Source organism: Cupressus sempervirens, chromosome 7, assembly GCF_028749045.1.
Source record: "Cupressus sempervirens isolate cs-2001-9-10 chromosome 7, ASM2874904v1, whole genome shotgun sequence".
Lineage (NCBI taxonomy): Eukaryota > Viridiplantae > Streptophyta > Pinopsida > Cupressales > Cupressaceae > Cupressus > Cupressus sempervirens.
In genome coordinates, this window is record NC_143124.1 from 452,842,143 (window position 1) to 452,863,208 (window position 21,066).

The following is a 21,066-nucleotide window of genomic DNA, read 5'->3' on the forward strand; positions in this document are numbered from 1 at the left end:
CATTTGAACCAAAGAATGAGTAAGAAAGGTATGTGGCAAGCAAAAACTCGAAATCATATATGTTTATCATTACAATTCACATGGACAACCTCATTGAGGCTTCATTTCCTCAATTCTATCTATTTTATAAAATAAATTGCATTTGCTCCAAACATCAAGCTTGAAGATGAAAAAGGTAATGAATTTTACCACATCTTGAATACTTAATTATTAAAAACTTTTTTTGTGTTGCACAATTCATTTTCATTACAAATAGACCTAACTTGAAAAGAATAAAGTTATTTTGCACCACATGCATGTAATTTAAACAATAAGTGGATGTTTCACATCCCTTTATAGTAATTAAAACAACATTTTTTCAACACTACACTAAGAAGTGCAAACAATGGCAAAAAATGTAATTAGCAATTGTAGCATTCAAAATAACAAATCCCAAAAAAACTACAATAAAATTTGAGATTAACAATATAATGTATAGGATTGATTGATTGCATGACTTTACAAAAATATCAACCAAATTGGGCGCACACATTTGTTAGGGAAGCAACATGTGGGCTTTGACAATTCACAACGAGCAAGGGAATTGGGTAATTGAGCCACCTAATCCAAACTATGATCCCAAGAGTTCCTCAATTCAATTAGATCTTATGTAGATAAAATGATTGCATAAACACACTATAGGGGATGAAATTTGTGATGCAATCTTTAAAGGATTTTGAAGTAGCTAGGATAGATATATGTTGCACCACTAGGCTTCATTCATTCAAAATGGAAAAGACATCCATTATTTAATTTTCTTTGATGTTTAGCATGACAGATTCAACAAAACAATATATTCATTAATGTATAGTAATCTCTATGGTTACCTCAAAATAGCTTCATACAAGTCTCATGCTCACAAAAATTGCACCAATACCAATGTCATTTTTTGGGAGGAAACAATCTACATAAAAAAAATTTAGAAAACACTTAATAATATGCAATGGTGCCAATTAATTACCAACAAGAACTATAAAACTAGGTAGTGTGCATGTGAACATGTACACAACTATTTCGAAAATTGTGCTTGCAATGACTACACCTAGTAAGGAGACTAAATGCTAATAGATTGCAACAACTCAATCTTGTCACCAAATTACATAGTTTTGACTCAACCTCTTCACCCACTTTCTTCCACTCCATATTAACCAATTTGAACTCGTGAGAGTTGAATAAGAAATATTTAAATTTAATTTTTCTATGTTTGAGTGTCAAAGAGACTACATTAAAAAATGAAATGACAACGTAAGACTTCAACACATTATCTCCATGTGAGAAAGGGAATGCCATGAGAAGAGACTATAATTTAGGTCTATTACATGTTCAAATATTGAAGTACATTTTTTTTCCTTCACAAGAAATTTGATCACCCAAATGTTCATTTTTTACATGTGCATAACACATCTCAAGCAGTTCCCTTCTCTCATCAACTCATAAGCTTTATTTACCTCAGAGAAAGGCAACTCGTGTGTAACATATTCATCAACTTGAATTTCCTGTGATTATCATATAGACAAGTTTAGAATCAAATGAATTAACAATCTCTTTATATACACTAAATATTGAGATAATGCAATACATCTCATCAAAATAGATCATCAAATAAATAAACTTGAAATAAAATTTACTAATTAGTTTAATATATTCTATAAAGAATTGCAAGGTTGAAATCATCTATAGGAGCATAGTTCATTGAAATCAAATTTGACATTGAGAAATATTAAAAACAGAAGAAGGAACAATATGTACACCATTTTTAAATTGACTTTTTGAATCCAACCACATTATCCATATCATTCAGAAAAGGCTTTTTGTCCAAATTTGCACTTAGAGCTCCTTGTGTATATGATTATAATCAATTATTGGAAGTCGATTGGACCAACAAATGAAGAAAACAATATATAAACTTGTGGAAGCAATCATTAAAGGAATCATTTCCTAGTCTAAACCAAATACATTTCTCAAAAGTTGAAGGGCTCTCTTCTAAAATGTTAAATATTGATAATAATAATAATAATATTAAAACAATTTTGTCTTGATTCTAGTTCATCTTATTAAGATTTTAAGGGTTTTCTAAGGTTATTTATAGGAAAGGATAATGTCTTTAAACTTGTGTGTCTTAAAATGTTCAAAATAATGTCGAAAATGCCTATATTCAAGGAAGTCATGCCACATAAAACTAAGATTAATCTATCTAACCTTGGCAACACTTGTTTTTTCTCACATGCCTAAAAGCCTTGATGGTTATCTTTCACAATAGTCATTCTTATTCAAAATCTTTATCAAGTGTTATTCCTATTCCAAAATCATTTTTATTAGAAATTTTGATGGTCTTAGTGGCAAGCTTCTCAAACACCTTTATTTTTAGGTTGATGGATAACAAGACATTGTCTGCAAAGATCCATAGGAGTGCCCTTTATATAGACTCAACTAGCTAACACATTGTCCACTTTCTTGTGATGACTTTAAAGAGGAGTAAACAATTGTTTATGGTCAATCTGTAGGTGATTTTATGTCAGTATCAATATTATTAATGGTAACTTGTGGTAATTTTGTAACATTAGAAATGGAAGCGCGTGATGGCTCTGCAACTAGGGTTTGAAGTAGCTCTACAACAAGTTTGGAAGGGGATCTAGAGGAGGAATCAGATGAGGACAATGATCCAGTTGTGCATGTGCTCTCTTGCTAGTATATTGGTTTTAAAGGGGGGCTTTCATAGGTGTTATGGGAAGGGGTTGTGTCTCGGTGGCTGCTAAATGTTACCCTTGTATTTGTGATGTTCCTTTGGGTATTGGAGATGTATTTTGGTGTAGAGGTGTCTTTGTTGTAGCTACAGGTCTAAACAAAGGTGTTTCGCTCCTCTACTTAGTCTCCCCTATTTCAGAGTGGCCTTCTATGATTGAAGAAGTTACTCCTATATGTGAGAAGCTCTAGGCTAAGGTGAGAATGTAGATGCTTGGTTGTCGATCTTTCTTTCCTTGTGGCTACAGAATTGTTTTGCACTGGTGTGGTGGGATGTGGCTGGTTCAACTTGGAGCCATAGATGTGTATGTTTCCTTTCTCTAGATGCCTCTTTTCTCTTGGTGGGTTCTCTTAGTTTCCCTCCTTGAGGTAAGGTGCCCCTATTGTGAGATGGGGCCTTTCAACTTATATCTGAATAGTGCTCTGCCTATTGTGACGTTGAGCATATCATGATGGGAAAGGATAGTTTGGGCTCAAGATGGAAGGCTCATTTCCATTGGTGACGGTTGTTAGGCTTTTTTGTATGGCTTTGGCCATGTAGTGCCAAGTGTCAAGGGGGGTTGGTTGCCTTTGGCTAGAGGTATGCTTGATGCCATGTGGTCTTGCTCTATTTTGTGGATTGAACCCTTGGTTGGGCATTTTTCTATTTTGTGGATTGAACTCTAGCAATTGCTCGTGGTCATGATGCCCTCCGCCACTCTTGGTCATGAACCTTCAACTGCTGCTGCCCTGAGCCATGAACCTTCAACTGTTCTCCTCATCAAGCCTACTATTTTGTGTCTCGGCTATACCATGTCGTGAGTGCATCTCTTTCCTAAGCAATTGTCGTGAGCCGAGTTGTGTGTGCCAAAACCAGTGTTAGGTGTCATGGGGCCAGGTTTGTGCTCTGTTTGCAAGGCCACCACTCTCCTCGTTGTGAGCTACGATTGTCGGCCTTTTGCACATGGCTACCATAACACGCGAGTTGGGGGAGAAGGCAATGTTTGGTTGCATGTGAACCATTTGACAAAATGTTAACTGGTGAACTATGCTTCTGTGCCTCTGTTTGGCTTTTTGATAAGCCATTCTGAACATCATCCAACCAGGGTTTACTCTTGCTTTTGCTTTTGTGTCTACAAGATTTCCTACAAATTGTTTGACAAAATGTCAAGGCCTTTGTTTGGACCAATCACATTCTAGCAACTACTTGACCGCATGACAAAAGTTAAGAATAACAGTGCAGGCCTGAAAGACATTACTATTGTGGCATCCTCGCTCTCTTAAAATCTGTAATCAGTTGAAAGAGGCTCAATCTGAGAATCAAACTCTTCGTGATACCATGCAATCCCTACGCGAGATAGTTAATGATTTGAAACAACATGTAGACAACTCTCACAAGTATACAAATAGATTTGAAAGACCAATTTGACTATTGCCTCTGGTCACTGACCTCGATAAAAATCAAGATACACTCAAGCGCACAATGCAAATGATGGCTATCCATGATTTGAAGATGAAACAAGAGGAAATTGATAAAAAACAATGCTCTATAGACCAAGACAAAACAACTAAAATCATGGGCATCTATTTGCAGCAACCCCATTTCTTCCTCGCCTCCTTCTGCTACTCTCTCTGACATTGAGAAGCTAGTCCAGACTAAGATAGCAGATGAAAGGGTTAGGCGTGCCCGTGAGCTAAACTTGAGGGTTCGCGGTCTCCCTCTTCCTTGCGCCAAGCCTCTTATAGCAGGATCTCATTGGATTGTGCTTGGGTTGGACATGACAATTGTTTACCGTACGGGTAAAATAAATCAATGCATACAGACAATGGAAATACGAACAACAAACTCCTTCTATTATTCGCATATGCCAGAACATTACATTATGCTTTCTAAGATGCTCTACAATGATCCCAAACGGGGTATAAATACTTTCCACCGAACCTTCCCGAAGGAGTCTGTCGGCTATATAACAATACTAATCTACCCGTCGGCTACCAATTACACAATCTGCGACGGCATAACCCAGTCGGCTACCAAATACAAAATCTACCGACTACATCATCCCCCCAAAAAGAAAAGTTGTCTCCTGACGACTAACAAAATAGCTGAGACAAATTAACAACCAAAAGACATTAAGTCACTAATTACAACAAGATAGATCAGTCCTATCACTTTCTCATTCGTTCCATGCCTGCACCAAACTGGTCTCCAACCCATGTTGCCTCTGTAGCCTTTGCTAATACAATACTGTCTCCTTAATCAAGCTGACTTTGATAGCCACCCGTGCTGCTTTCTCTATTTCCAACTCCTGGTACCCTGAGCCAAGTGTCGTTGTACTGCCTCCAACTGGATGATCAACTCCTCCCGAGCTCTCTATGCATCCACCAAGACAGCCTCACGTCCAACACCTACTCCAGGTGCCTCTAGTACACAGACACTCCATGCCTGCAGCAGCTCCAAGTCTCATCAATAGGTCACACTTCACGACTGATATCCACAACAACTGGGGGTCCAGAGGGCAACACCCCCGACAGGGTCGAGGGGCAGTGCCCTCGCGGGGTCTTGGGGCAGCGCCCCAGGTGCACTGCCTGTCACAATATAGGGTGGGGTCGAGGGGCAGCGTCCCTCCCCGCTAAGACCAAATTAGCACTCTGAAACCCACACAAAACTGCATGGAACACACTATTTTTGTCATGTTCTTCTGATCTGATACTCTTCCTGGCAACCACTGATGCTTCCCCTTCCCTTTGACATCATTTGCTACTCATTTTGAACAATTTGAATCTGTCGTCGTTTTTTTTTTTTTAAAGCTCCTTCCTTTGCTTGCCTGCTGCAATGCCTCTTTCCTATCCTGCTGAGTACCTTTCAACAATGAAACTGATATTAACTCCTTCGCGTTGAATTTGTCCTTCAGGGTGAAAGTGCTGCAACCCGTCGAACTCACAAACACCTCCAAAACTCGTAAAAAACCATCCGCAAGAGAGAGAAAGCTAGCCGCGAGGCACATCTTCAACGTGGGAAGGTGACCAATAACCCACCAATGTCACACCATGATCCAAATTTATTCCATCGAACACACTAGATTTGAAAGATCAAAACTTCCTTCCACAAGCTTAAATCGCCACACAAATGGATGCCACGATTGAAAAAAGGCAAAAACGTGGTATTAAAACCAAAGTCTGGCCGCCAAAATAATCCATCCGCTAGGAAAAAAACCTTTGCAGGTAACCGATGAAGAAGTCCACAGAAGATATATCCTTTGCTAAGAGGGAGTGATAGGGATTTGCAGTTGCAAGAACTACCTTTTGTATCTAAGATTGTCATTGTGCACAAGTTCTCGATTCTTTCTTAATCATATCATGAATGGTATTATTTGGCAACAATTATGCTAGTCAATTGTTTGTCTTCCATTTACTCTTCTACAATTATTATGCTCTTTCACTTCAATCTTTTGATAGGGTTATTATTTTAGATTCCCATTCAATAGTAGCATTGAAAAGTTAGTTGGTTCAAGTGACTGAAGAGTCAATTTTCTCAAAAAATGGCAGTTCTCTATGTGCCATGACAATTTAGAACATGAAATTTCAATTGTTTTGTGTAACAAGTATGAGTCTCGAACAGTATTTGTTGTCCATGTTTAACATCAACTATATTGGAATTCTTGTTCTAAAACAACGATTGGTCATCCATCATGATTTACATTTGGAGATTTATGTAGGAATTCAAGGAAGAGATTGTTGTTCTGTCTATTTATTGTCAAAAGCATTTTATTTATAATTTTTAAGTGTTAGCAATCTCTATAATGATTTATGAGAAATTTGAGTAGAGACTAAAGAAGCTTCAAATAATACAAAGCATAATAGCATGCTTCATTATTATGATTTCCATTCAACACATGTTTATAGGATTCTTCAATCCTATTTTTTAGAAAACAACATTCCCAAAAATAAATTGAATTCATTTAACAACTCACACACGATATCTATTTAAATAACCTTTTGAACAAACCTTGCAACTATTAATAATATTAAGTTGTTATTAAATAAATTATAACACCAAATTATTTTATTCAACATAATATTCCCAACCTATGTGAACATTAATTCCCAACACCCCTCTAAGTGTGAACATGGGGAGATTGTACATCACAATACTTGATGACCACACACAATAGCTCACCAAACACTATAAAATAAGAGTAAGGATACACATCTACTCATGGAACTAAGGATGGGAACTAACACGTGTCTCCATGATTTTACTCATGGAACCATGAATGGGGACTGACACGTCTCTCCAAGGTTGTACATCAAATTTGGATAAGGACAAACACATCTATCCAATAAACAAGGACACACTTTTCCTCACAACAATTATGACTGGGGACAAATACTTTTGATCACTTCACCATCTTGTGAATGGGGACTAACACATTCATCCACCTACACCATAGATTGTGAATAGGGACAAACACATTCATTCACAAACAGTCAATAATTGTGATTGGAAGCATACACATCCAACCTCAATATAAAAAGAAGAGAACCAAGTTCTCATTGTTGTGTATGTAGCCACCATTATAAATCAGTGCCACTTTGATCACAAATGATATGAGATGGTTACTACTGCAACCTAGAAACCGATCTTGGCTTTAGTCTTTTTGGCACGATATGGGAATCGAACATTGGTTACTATTCCTTCCCAAAATTGTGAAATTTCCACTTGTTCCAATACATATTGAAAATAATAGAACATTCTACCAAAGCTGATAAGTGAACCCATCGTTGGTGACCAACAAAAAGACATTGATTGTCCTCCAACCTCCCTTGCCTCCATCCTCCAATATGTTGGCTAAATAGTAGATTTGACATTGAGGCTCAATTTCAAAATGCCCCCCATCAAACTGGATGTCACAAGCAAGAATACATCCGATTACAATGATTATTTTTTACATTTTTATTATTATCAATACTTTTAACATAACCATTAATAACTTGAAATATGGTTCCTATTTCAAAGAAAATAAAACCACCTGTGTTTGAATTTTTAAGACATACCTACATAAGACCAAACTTCTAACTTAAATAACTAAATCAATCTATACAATTTAGAAAACCAATACACAAATTTATGATCATTTTGATTCTTCAAGACCCAAATGCTCCACTCTTATTGTTGCCTTGTATGTGATCATGACAGTAGCATTGGTTATGCAAGGGCTCTAGATCTCATAAATAAACTTTGATCTAACAGCCCTGTGTAGGATGTAATCGTCCCATGTATTGGGGTTGGTACTCGAGCAATTTGAGAGAAATTGGGTTGTATCACATGAAGATGGGGGTACCTCGAAAGAGATGCCAAGCATCTGAATCGGTGTCTTATTGTTTTCCTCCTCCTTGTCAAACTAGGAAAGAATATAAATAAGCAGGCACCTTCTATCTTGCCTATCTTGACCCCTAAAGACCCATGTTGGGCTTTAGTTCAATAACCATATTCAAGACTCTTGCATACAAAATACAATCAAATTCTGAAGATTATATTGAACACTTAGATTATTAGGCAATTCTCTAAAGAAAATAGATTCAATTATTCTCCATCAACAAAAGGCGTATTAAGCCCCTAATTTCACACAAAACCAGCAATCCTCATATCAAAAAATGCTATAAAAAACCAATCCAAACAATGAGAAATCGCTGCTTCAGATCGTAAATCTCTGCTAACAACGATCGAGCTTCACTAATATCACATGTCTTCCTCTTTAATACTACACAAATCTTCACTAAAGAAGCCCCATAACATAATCTCACTGACAATATGATAATATCTTAAAAGAATTAATGCAAAAATAAGGTTTGAAACTGCACACCACTAGGATTGGAGCCTCACAAACAATGGTTGAATGCTGAGAATGATAGGCATGGAGATAATAAGCATTTTCAACTCCTATTGATGTGCCTGAGCCGGAGGCAACTCCAACTCCTCTGGTATATCAGCTACCAATTGTGGCTTCAGACTTTATTGAAATGAGGAGCTTCAATTCACCTCAATGCCTATAATATCTCTACATCACCATATAATAGGCATAGAGTCGGTACAGCTCTGATACCATATCAAAAATTTGAGCAGAGACTAATGAAGCTTCAAATAATACAACACAGAATAACATGCTTCATTATTATGATTTTCATTCAATACATATTTATAGGATTCTTCAATCCTACTTTTTAGGAAACAACATTCTCAAACATGTTGAGTTGTTTTAACAACCTCTAATGAAATAGCCTTATAAACAAACCTTGTGACTGTTAATAATATTAAATTGTTTGTTAACAAACTAATATTATAACACTATATTGTTTTATACAACCTAATATTCCTAACCTATGTGAACACTAATTGCCCCAGGATAATTATCTGTATATTATTGTACATTATTTTTTGTTTTTGTTTGTCTTTAAGCTGATTTGAAAAACAAACAGAATGCCTTATTTAATTTTTCCCTGGATTCTATGTGTTTCTCATCCAAGCGTATAAACCACTCGATGACTATTCCCCATAATGTGGTAGGGAATGACCTCGGCCAATAATCCTTGTCCATCTGACCACTTACCAACCATTTGGTTTCACATGTCTTACAGTGTTGTACAATATCCTCGAATCCATTCCATTGAACTTAGGGAGTTCTTTCCTATTATGACTAGGACTTCTCGAGGGGAGCAAGGAGGGTTGGAGGGGACTTCCTACCTATCTAGTCACTTATAGTATACCTAGTCAGATAGTCTAGTTAAAGATCAATTATCATTTCAAGCAAGAGAGTAATGGATATGAAGCATAATTGAGAGCTACTAATCCATAAGCAAATACTAGAGTTGGTATGGAGATATAAAGAATTATAGATAAATGACATAATCAACTATTTTAAATGAACCAATGCAAAGGTATTTGAGACAACAACCAAGCTCCTATAGTAAGTTGATCGTCTCATATCCTGCTTAAGTCAATAATCAACATTGTCAAGTATGGATGGTGCAAACTCAATACCAACTAATAGAGATAACAGTAAACATTTAAATTACACATCCCTGATGTTATTAAGATCATTGGCAGCATTAAGTACAAAGACTTTTCTCAGCAGTGTGAGCATCATTCCTCATCTATATCTATTCGATGATTAAAATGCACATTTAGAGAATGGACAGCATTTCTAAAGGGAGGAACAACTTAATATAGAGAAAGCAACTATGACAAACAGTGATCATGAAAAGATATGATTAATTGAGGTGTAATCTGATGCAGAGCCACACCTTGGAAAACTCAGGAGGAATCAGTCACTCAACTGAGTTGCTTCAAGGGGCATCTACAACCTTCGACCCAAAACTAAAACTTTTTAATCTTCTGCAAACTATCAACTTGTTTCCAGTGAGAAGATAAGAAAAATCCATTCAAAACTCAGACCATCGAAAACTTGCACAAAGACAAAATGAAAAAAACATTTCATATCTCTCGAAATTCGATTCTTGCAGAGCCACACCTTGGAAAACTCAGGAGGAATTAGTCACTCAACTAAGTTGCTTCAAAGGGCATCTACAACCTTCAGGATCACACACTAAAATCAGATTCAAAACAAAACTTTTTAATCTTCTGCAAACTATCAACTTGTTTCCAGTGAGAAGATAAGAAAAACTCGTTCAAAACTTAGACCATCGAAAACTTGCACAAAGACAAAATGAAAAAAACATTCCATATCTCTCCAAATTCGACTCTTCTGTCTTACATAGAAGACTGGCTCTCTTTTAAAACTGATCTTCTTTTTCCTATTAAAAGATGTGAAACATTTTCTTCTTATTTTAGAAAAGAAGAACGTCTTTTATCCAAAAAAAGGATAAGAATCTGAAACGTTTTTTCTACCAATATTAGACAGTCATTTTCTAAGTCAGGAATATTCCAAAAACTTCCTACTACCTATTATTGGATTCTAAAAATCATTAAACACTCCACCTACAAACTAAAAAACACTATTCTAATTTAAGATCCACACACCTGCTCCTAGGTGGCTATATCTGGAGAGCTTATCGAACTGCTACTCTAGGTATGCCACCACATGTAGGACGTTATTACAAACTTCAAAAACTAAAAGCATTTAAAACATAACATTAAATTCCCTATTACATTTTCAACAATGTTGCCTTTTGTAGCGTTTCTCTTCTCTGCCATTACAGCATACTCCCCTGTAGAATGAATCTCAAGTCCTCTTGAGATGATGTGTTGTAAAAATGAATCTCATTCTTCTTTCGAACTTTCCAATTTCTTTGAACTAGGATGAGTATATCTACAAGAAAAACAAAGATAATATCCAACTTCTCCACCTTGTAGCTTTGATTCTTTAATGCTGTAAATGTCACAGAAAATTCTTCAACATGATTCACTATACATGAAATCTGCATCCCTGCATAAACATTATTAGAAGAAAACATATCATCAACATTAAGATTATTTGAGTTCTCTTTTTGAATATGAGCTTCCTTATACACCATGTAATGTGCATCATATCTATCTTCATCAATAGTAACCATAAACTTATCTGCTTCTTGACTATCAACCAGTTTCACATCTTGAATCTTAAGAATCGTATTTATCTCTTCTTCCTTTATTAAACATTTATCATCATCTTGATCTTCTGTAGTAATCTCACTTTCAAATATCTCTTTCTTATTACAACTTTGCTCAAGAACAATAACAGTATTGCACTCTTTCCTTTCTTCTTCAAGCTGAGTTTCCATACCACTGCCATGCCTTTTCCATTCTCCCACAATGGCTGCAAATTTTTCCCATAAATCAGATTCTTCTTTAGAACTTGCTGTTACACATTCCTTAGCTTCATCTTCATGCCATTCCTCTTGACATTTTTCTTCATTATGCATATTTAAGGCTTCATCAGTTGCCTCCAAAATCTTTTCCGTAGGAGTACCTTCCAACATTGTACTCTTCTCTATTTTCAAAGGACACATTATTGTTCCAACCATAACTTTATCACACTCAAATCCCATAGGACTTTCCTCTTTATTCTTCTCATCAACATTTACTTGCTGCACTGCTTCTTGCTGCAATTTATCTTCTTTCTGCTCTTCATGTTCTTTCCCTTCCAAAGGACAACTTACATCTATCATTGTTGAGATTTCTATACCAACTTCACATACATCTGCACTCTTTATGGCTGCCTTCTCTGTAGTTTCATTTGCCTCTACCAAAACTTCTTTCACTTCCTCTTTCACTTCATCATGCATTGGAAATGCTATCCTATCAATAAGACCTAAACTTCTTGATTCCTTCCATGTTGTATCATCCTTCAATGGAAATAAAAGCATCTTCTTCCCATTCTTGTTGACGGTATATGTGTTTTCTCTACAATCATATATGGTTGACCTGTCATATTGCCATGCTCTTCCCAAAATCAAGTGACAATCTTTTAAAGGCATAATATCACATTCAATGGTATCAAAATATGGTCCAATATTAAAAGAAACATATGACTTTTCAAACACATCAATCCACTGTTCATCTCCTAACCCATATGCCCTGTAAGGTAAATCATGAGGTACTCTTGGAAGATTCAATTTCTCAACCATTTCTACTGAGATTATATTTTCAAAGGAACCACTGTCAACTATAACTTTGCATACCTTATTCTTGCACTTGCACTTCGTTCGGAATATAGAATGTCTTTGGCTATAGCTTTGTCTTTTTACTTCTTCTTCTTCCATTATTCCTCAGCTAGGTTATTTTCTTCTTATCTAGTCTCCTGGACTTCTTCTCAGACTATTTCTCTCAATCTTTCACAATCACACAAACATATACACAACTACTTTTTTCCAAACCTTTTGCTGAGCTCTGATACCAAAAATGATGCAGAGCCACACCTTGGAAAACTCAGGAGGAATCAGTCACTCAACTAAGTTGCTTCAAGGGGCATCTACAACCTTCGACCCAAAACTAAAACTTTTTAATCTTCTGCAAACTATCAACTTGTTTCCAGTGAGAAGATAAGAAAAATCCGTTCAAAACTCAGACCATTGAAAACTTGCACAAAGAAAAAATGAAAAAAACATTCCATATCTCTCCAAATTCGACTCTTTTGTCTTACATAGCCGACTGGCTCTCTTTTAAAACTGATTTTCTTTTTCCTATTAAAGGATGTGAAACGTTTTCTTCTTATTTTAGAAAAGAAGAACGTCTTCTATCCAAAAAAAGGATAAGAATCTGAAACGTTTTTTCTACCAATATTAGACAGTCGTTTTCTAAGTCAGGAATATTCCAAAAACTGCCTACTACCTATTATTGGATTCTAAAAATCATTAAACACTCCACCTACGAACTAAAAAAAACTATTCTAATTTAAGATCCACACACTTGGTCCTAGGTGGCTATATCTGGAGAGCTTATCGAACTGCTACTCTAGGTATGCCACCACATGTAGGACGTTATTACAAACTTCAAAAACTAAAAGCATTTAAAACATAACATTAAATTCCCTATTACATTTTCAATAATGTTGCCTTTTATAGCGTTCTCTTCTCTGCCACTGCAGCATAATCATGTGTGTTTGTGTCTATTTGACAAGAGATATCTCTAAGGAAATAAGATATAAGAGGGAATCTAAACACACTCAATCATCATGGAGGGAATAGAGGTTGGAAATTTATTTGGTGCTCCTTAGAAGGAAGAGATTAGAAAGGAAAATAAATCATATTCTATTGATGGCGGGCATTGTGTGACAGCATACTGATATGTGATGACTTATCTTTAAATGAGTACTGATATACAGAATATTATATCAGAATGCTATTAGAAATAAGGGTCCAATATATGGTCTAATATATATAATGTAGTATTAATATCAGTTATAATAGTGAAATCGGAAATATATATATATATATATATATATATATAGAGAGAGAGAGAGAGAGAGAGAGAGAGAGAGAGAGAGAGAGAGAGGACGGGGGGAGGCAGGGGTAAGCTCCTGTTGGTCAATAATGTCATTGATGGAAAAATTGAGGCAGAGGATATCAATTACAAAGTCAGTATCGTGTGTGTGTGTGTGTGTGTGTGTGTGTGTGTGTGTCTGTATTTGTTATTCTTCAGATTCAATATATATAACCACAGCATATTGAGACCTCAGCGAAAACTGTCTGACAAACATTCAACATATATAAATATGGCATATTGAGAACTCAGCAAGAGTTGTATATGATCGATACTTACAGACAATCCTATGTTCAGCAGCGACAAAGTATGGCAGTCGTGTATCTCTGTTCAGAATTGACAGAATATAAGGTGGTGTTCAAATCAAATGTAATTTTGTTCGTTGGATGATTGTATTCAAAGTTGCGTTCAAACCAAATGCCATTTTGTGTGCTGGACGTTAGTACTCAAACACAATGTTTGCTGGAAGCCATTGACTGGTCTTTATATTTATCGAATCCTTATTATTTAGTTATTGCAAGGTTTGAAAACCGTGTCTGGAGGCTGACATTCAGAGGTATTCAATGTGGATGGATTAACACGTAAGACTTCTTATGTTTTGTTTCTTATCAGGCAAGGCTGAAAGGGGTGACATTTCATCTTCGAGCTACCTGTTTGTGTGTTAGCCCGATAAAATAAAGTGCCCAATTATGTTTTTTCAAATTAAGAACTAATCTTCTGTGGCTGCAATAAGAGATAGTTTGTCAAGGTACATGTGGAGGAAGTTTTTCAAGAACTAGCAAACCTAATTTAAAAGTTTAAAAGGTTTGGCAAAAATAGAGGGAAATCACCTATGAAATGCTTTAATTGTGGACAAAGTGGTCATTTTTCTACTAAGTATCCTAATTCTAGCAGTAATGAGGAAGAGGATTCTGAAAAGAAATCATTTGCTCACAAATCAAAGAGGTTTGCAAAGAACAAGAAAAGTTTGTGTGCTAAGAATGATAGTACTACAATTGTGATTCTGATAGTTTTGAAACTTTGTTAATGCCTTTAGGGGTTTGCTCTACGGATTCTAGGGATGGTGAATCAGGCAGCAATACAGATGATGAGATTGATCAGAATTGGTGTGTGGTTTGGAAGAAATCAGTCGCTACAAGACAATGGTATCAGATAATGATGTTTCAAAAGATATTGAAACCCAGATTAAAATTATTACAGATCTGAAATTGAACTTACAGAAACTACTTTATATAACTGATGCATTTATTTATAATTAAGAGGAAGTTTTTTAATTAAATAATATCAGGTAAATGAATGCAATGTCCAATAGATGAGATGAAATGGTGTCAAAATTAAAACCATGTATCTCTTCATGTATAGAAAAATCAAGTATTATAAAATTATAGTAATAGTTTGAGTTTTACCTTTTTTAGGTACATATCAACTAAAATGGGCAACTCAGACCTAGGTTTCCATCCACCAAGCAATGTGCCTTTTAAAGTACGCCCACTAAGAAGAGAACCATAATGTGCTGAAAGTTCCATTTTACCACTTGGAACTCCAACTACAACAGCCAATCCCCACCCCTGCAATGAAAGAATCAAAAGCTTTTAGGAAGGGTTGTCTTTTCCTCAAATAGTAAAAATTCAACTAGCCTATATATACCAATCCCACAACTGGTAAGAATATTATCCTCGAAAAAAGTGTATCCAAAAAGAACACAATGATTAATATCAATACTAAAAAAATTACATCACAGCAGGATTCTAAAGCAGTCCGTATCACGTCAACATTTCCAACACATTCAAAACAATAATCTGCTCCCCCTGCAGTTATTTTCCTTAGAACCTGCCAAAAATTCAAATACATAAGACTAGATCTGCCAAACAACCAAATTCTTTTGAGAAAATTTTCAATTTTTAAACTAATTCTAAATAATATTCTTTTGGGAACTGGAAACAAGAACATACTTCCAAAAGTTGTTATATTTACAAATGGGATAGTAAGATTCTCGATCCTGGGATTTATAGCCATTCAAGAGCCAAAGAGAAGTCATGATTCATGTATTATGCAGAAATACATAATTTGACTGTCACTTACGCAAGCATGAAGGACATATATTGCAGTAAATTTATATATGTTATACTTTTTCATGAAAATTAATAATTTAAATCACAGAAATTCCTACATATAGATATGAACCAAAGTTTAGCTTCAAGAACAGCATAGCATGAAAATTGATGATTTCAATGATAGAAAGTCCTACAAATATATGTAATGAGATTTTAGCTTTAAGAGCAGAAAAACATCCAAACTCATTGAAGCTAAATTTTTACCAAATGATTTTAAGCTAGAGCCAAGATGGTGAAATGGGAAAAAAAAATTCAAGTACCTAGTTCTTGAGTTATTAAAAAAATGTGATATGATAATAGCCAAGAGAAACCGACATTTGTTAGATCCAACCCCTCTGTCCAAAGGCATGCCTGCAAATGTGCAAAATGTCCCTTCCTGAAATCTAGCAGTCTTAAGCTTTCTTGTTCCTTCCTTACTGGAGTAAATAAAAAGAGAATCTCTGATTTGTTTGCCCCAACTTCTTGCCTGATGCTTCAAGTAAAGGTTAAGGATTCCCTTTATTACCCTAGCTTCTAGCTGCTTAGCTGCCCCAAAAACATAAGTTATGATCAGCAAACTGCTGGTAATCCATTCAAATTCTTCCCTGGATAATGCTCCTTTAATAGATCTGCCTAAAACCTCCACCATTTAATAAAGCAAAAGGGGGAACGTCGATCTCCCTGTCTGACACCTCTTGAGGATTAAAGAACAAGCTTTCGGTAGACGATGGAACTATTTAGCAATAGTATGAAGCCAAATCTCCAAAACAAAGAATCCTACGCTAAGCTAATATGGAGAATGTTTAAGGGACCACGGTTGCAATGATTAAATATTCTACAGCATAAGTATTTGAAAGATAATGCAGATTCAAGTCTCTTAACAACAATTAATCTTCCAAAAGGATCATGGATGTGGAATTTCATGTTGGAGAGTAGACCTCTCGTTCGTTATCATTTAACATGGGATACACATGATGGTAGATCTGCTTGTTGTTAGTGTAGTTTTTTATTTTTCCTATTTTGCTAGGTATTTCCTACACTTTTAATAATCTCGCTTAGGTTAATAAAGCATGTCTTATTAGGTGAATAGTTGTGAGGTGTCACCTTCCTACATGTGAGCATCCATTAACTATCTTGAGAAGATACTTTGCTATCTTTAATCTGATAGATGGTTGCTCCTCATTGGTTGGTGTTGCCACCTCCTCCCTCTTCCTAGCCTATATAAGCATGCTACCTGGCTTGTATTTGCATCTCTTGTTTTTGCATCCTCTTAATGCTATTTTGCTTCCAGCATTTGCATTACTCTCTTGGAGACTAACTCTATGATGCTATTTTGATTTTGTATCATTTGCATTCATAGTTTAGATATTTATTCTTTGCACTAGTTTTCTGGGTTATTAATCTTTTCAGATTCTAACATGGTATCAAAGTTTTTCTCTGTGCAAGAGTAGATTTTAGTTTCCTTATTTGAGAGATTCGGGGGGGGCTAATAAACTTTATTGTAGTTTTTTGAAAAATGAAGTATGCTCTTCTCTTGCATCTTTGGATGATCCTAGGAATCAGAAAAGTTTTGACAAAAATGGTTTTTCTCTGGGATTTCAATCACAAATCTAACAACTAACTTGCATATTTGGAGGTTTCAATCAGTATTGCAGGTTCCAGAATGCCATTGATGGACTTAGGAAGCTGATCCAGCATTTGCATGTCATATTTTGGTTGCTGGGGTCATTTCTTGATTTTTGGAGCCGTTTTTTACTGTTAAAGGCGTTTGATTTACACTACAGCAACATCTTCTGTACATCAGCAAGGAAAACGCTTTCTAGGTTTTGTTCGCAGCGTCGAAAAACCATCTGGGTATCTTTTAGATTTTGCATGCAATCTATATATTTTGCAAGATCTAGCGCGGAAAGCTACAGCAATACCCCTCTCCGTTGGCAATCGCAGATTTGAACGCAGTTTTCAAATGTCTCGTTCTTGCTCATACGAACTCCGATTTTGATGATTCTTGTTATGAACTTGGCTATTTTTTTGTGCTCTATCCACTAGTGGAGTTGTTTTTTGATTTTCATGAATGAATTCTTCAGAAATTGCAGATACTCAGCCGTGACTGTGCACAGTTCTCGTTTTGGAAACTTCAGAGGATCATAACTTTCTCATACGACCTCGTATCGAGGCGATTCTTTTTTTGAAAGTGCATGATTTTTCGAGTAGATCGCAGTGGTGCTATTTTTTTCTTTGATTATTGTGTCCAAGTTTCACTTTTAGCATATGCTCTTCATGAGGGTTTGTAATGCATTGAAATCAAGACCACTAAGTATTTCTTTCTAGTGGTAGTTGTAAACGCACTAAAATAAAATGCCAAATCATATTTATTTGGGAGGGGTTCTTTGATTGAGTAAAAAGGAGGGGACATTGTCGTGGTTGGGTTCTCTTCTTTTTAGCATTTCTTTGCATTTCTTCATCATGGATCAAACAAATATGCCCATCCTAACTCCATACAATTACTTTGAGTGGAAATCACGAATGACAATTCACTTAAACAAAGTTGGATTAAATAGGATAACTATGGGACTTGAAACTGAACCTGCTAAAGATGACGACAAGCCTAAGTGGTTTAACAAATGTGATGAGGCATATGGAACATTGTGTTTGTCTGTTTCTCCTGACTTGCTATTTCACATTGAGTCTTTGGATACACCAAATGAAGTATGGACAAAGCTAGAGACACTATTTAGCACACAAGATTCAATGAGGGGTCATATGTTGGAAAATGAATTAATTAGTTTAAGTCCAGGAAATTTCAACACAATCCAAGATTTCTTCACCAAATTAAAATCACTAAGGCTACAATTAAAATAATGTGGAATTGAAAAGAAAGATGAACAACTGATTCTTAGTATTCTCTCTAAGCTAAGTTCAGAATATTCTGTGTTTGTCTCTACCTTCTATGCTACTAAGGGTGCACTTGGTACTCAATTCACCATGCCATCTTTAGATGATTTTGCTGTCAATCTCACTCGAGAACAGGACAAGCTAATCCAGATGGGCACTCTTACGTCCTCTAAGTCACATGCCTTGGCTGCCAACCAAGGCACAAAAGAACAACAAGGACAAAGTAGTAACAACAATAGTAAGGACAAGAAACAAAAGAATAGCGAGGAGAAGAAGGATCAGATACTGGTTTCTTCAAAAGCAACTATTGATACACCATCTTCCAAGGGCGATAAGCCTAAGAAAGAAAAGGTCAAATGTGCCTATTGTAAAAGAACTAGTCATGATGAACATAAATGTTTGCAGAAACAACTTGATCACTTGACATACATTCTTGAGAAGAATAATATCAGTATTCTTGAGTCTATCAAACAAAGTTCTAATGAAAGGTCTAACAAGGAAAAAGAAAACAGCAAGGGGAAAGGAAAGGACAAGGCCCTTTTTGCAGTTGCTTCCTCACCATCCACTTGGGTTCTTGATTCAAGTGCTTCACACCACATGGCTTCATCTAAGGAAGAACTGGCATCCTTGGAGCCGTGTACTATGCCTTCTATTTTGATGGGTGATAACACTCTTGTTGAGGTGTGTGGGAGAGGGTCTGTTGATGTGGGGGTTGGCACATTCCATGATTTTCCTTGTATACCCTCATTGTCAACTAATCTCCTATCGGTATACCAGATCACTCACACAAGTTTGAGCAAGCGGGTTGAGTTCACTCCTAGTTCAATGAAGATATGTGAGTTGCACAATGATTCTACAATTGCAGTTGGGAGAGCAGATCATCAGTCACGACTCTATATGTTTTCTCACTTTGTTCTTGATCCTCCTTTGACTGTTTTGCTCACTCACTTTAATGATGTGAGTAGATTATGGCATGAGCGGGTTGGCCATCTTAACTTCCACTACTTGCATCAGCTTAACCAGCAAAGCATGGTCACAGGGTTGCCTTCTACCTTGACATTGGAGTCACTTGGAATACATGATAGATCTTCTGATGGGTCAGATTCACTTGAGCAGTCTTCTACCTCCACTTTTGATGCAGAGAGTGATTCAGAGGACTCACCTCCTTCCTCTCCTAGTCATCATTCACAAGTTGATGATTCTCCTCTAGATTCTCCATCTTTTGGTCCACTTTGGGCTAGACAGACCTTGCAGTTTGCAGGTGATTGGGTTGGGGATCCATCAGACACCAAGCAGACTCGTTCACAATTCTAGGATGCTCTACATATCTTCATTGCTACTGCCTCAAATCCACAGTCCTTTCATGAGGCTTCTGGTATTTCTAAGTGGGATACAGCTATGCAAGAAGAGTATAGTTCCTTGAGGAGGAACCAGACTTGGGATCTTGTCCCTTTTTCTAAGGGAAGAAAAATTGTTCGATGTAAGTGTATCTATCGGACAAAATTTGCAAGCTTTGTTGGGGGTATGGAATGCTTCATCTTTTGGGGAGGCCACTTCCTCTCACTTGGAGTCCTAATTTTCTTTGGGGAGTCTCTTTTCTCTCTTTTGGGGGAATTTTATGTACATGGGTATCTCATCAGGCTTGACTTGTCAGGACCCATTTCTACATCCACCTAAGCTTCGCTTATGGGGGGGGTGTTAGTGTAGTTTTTTATTTTTCCTATTTTGCTAGGTATTTCCTACACTTTTAATAATTTCGCTTAAGTTAATAAAGCATGTCTTATTAGGTGAATGGTTGTGAGGTGTCACCTTCCTACATGTGAGCATCCATTAGCTATCTTGGGAAGATAATTTGCTATCTTTAGTCTGATAAATGGTTGCTCCTCATTGGTTGGTGTTGCCACCTCCTCCCTCTTCCTAGCCTATATAAGCATGCTACCTAGCTTGTATTTGCATCTCTTGTTTTTGCATTCTCTTAATGCTATTTTGCTTCCAGCATTTGCATTACTCTCTTGGAGACTAACTCTATGATGTTATTTTGATTTTGTATCATTTGCATTCATAGTTTAGATATTTATTCTTTGCACTAGTTTTCTGAGTTATTAATCTTTTCAGATTCTAACACTTGTTTTTGGGATGATTACTGGTGTGGTCACTTGAGCATTGGCAGTTTGATGGGGATGTACTAAGGCTTTGCTGTCTCAAAGATAGAGGGTTAAGGTAGGAATTATATGCAAGTGAGCATGGAGGGTTGTGTTTTGCACTGGGATGGAAGCAGCATAAGATGCTCCCTTGATCTGATATTTTTTGTACCTTTTAACTCACTGAAATTTAATCAAA

General features: G+C 36.3%; 1 protein-coding gene across 3 annotated transcripts in view; it reads right to left on the reverse strand.

Moving 5' to 3' along the window:
- Positions 1-1,085: 1,085 nt before the first annotated feature.
- The window catches only part of LOC149547515 (alcohol dehydrogenase-like 6), a 116,353-nt gene continuing 96,372 nt past the window's right edge, over positions 1,086-21,066 (reverse strand). For 2 of the 3 annotated variants that reach the window (XM_089791678.1, XM_089791679.1), the window contains exons 8-10: positions 15,476-15,571; positions 15,148-15,309; positions 1,086-1,535 (exon numbers count right to left, since the gene is read on the reverse strand). In XM_089791678.1, the coding sequence (XP_089647804.1) occupies positions 1,425-1,535; positions 15,148-15,309; positions 15,476-15,571 (369 nt within the window). In that variant the 3' untranslated portion in view covers positions 1,086-1,424. The remainder of the gene's footprint in view (positions 1,536-15,147; positions 15,310-15,475; positions 15,572-21,066) is intronic. The other variant, XM_089791680.1, reaches the window with a different exon arrangement.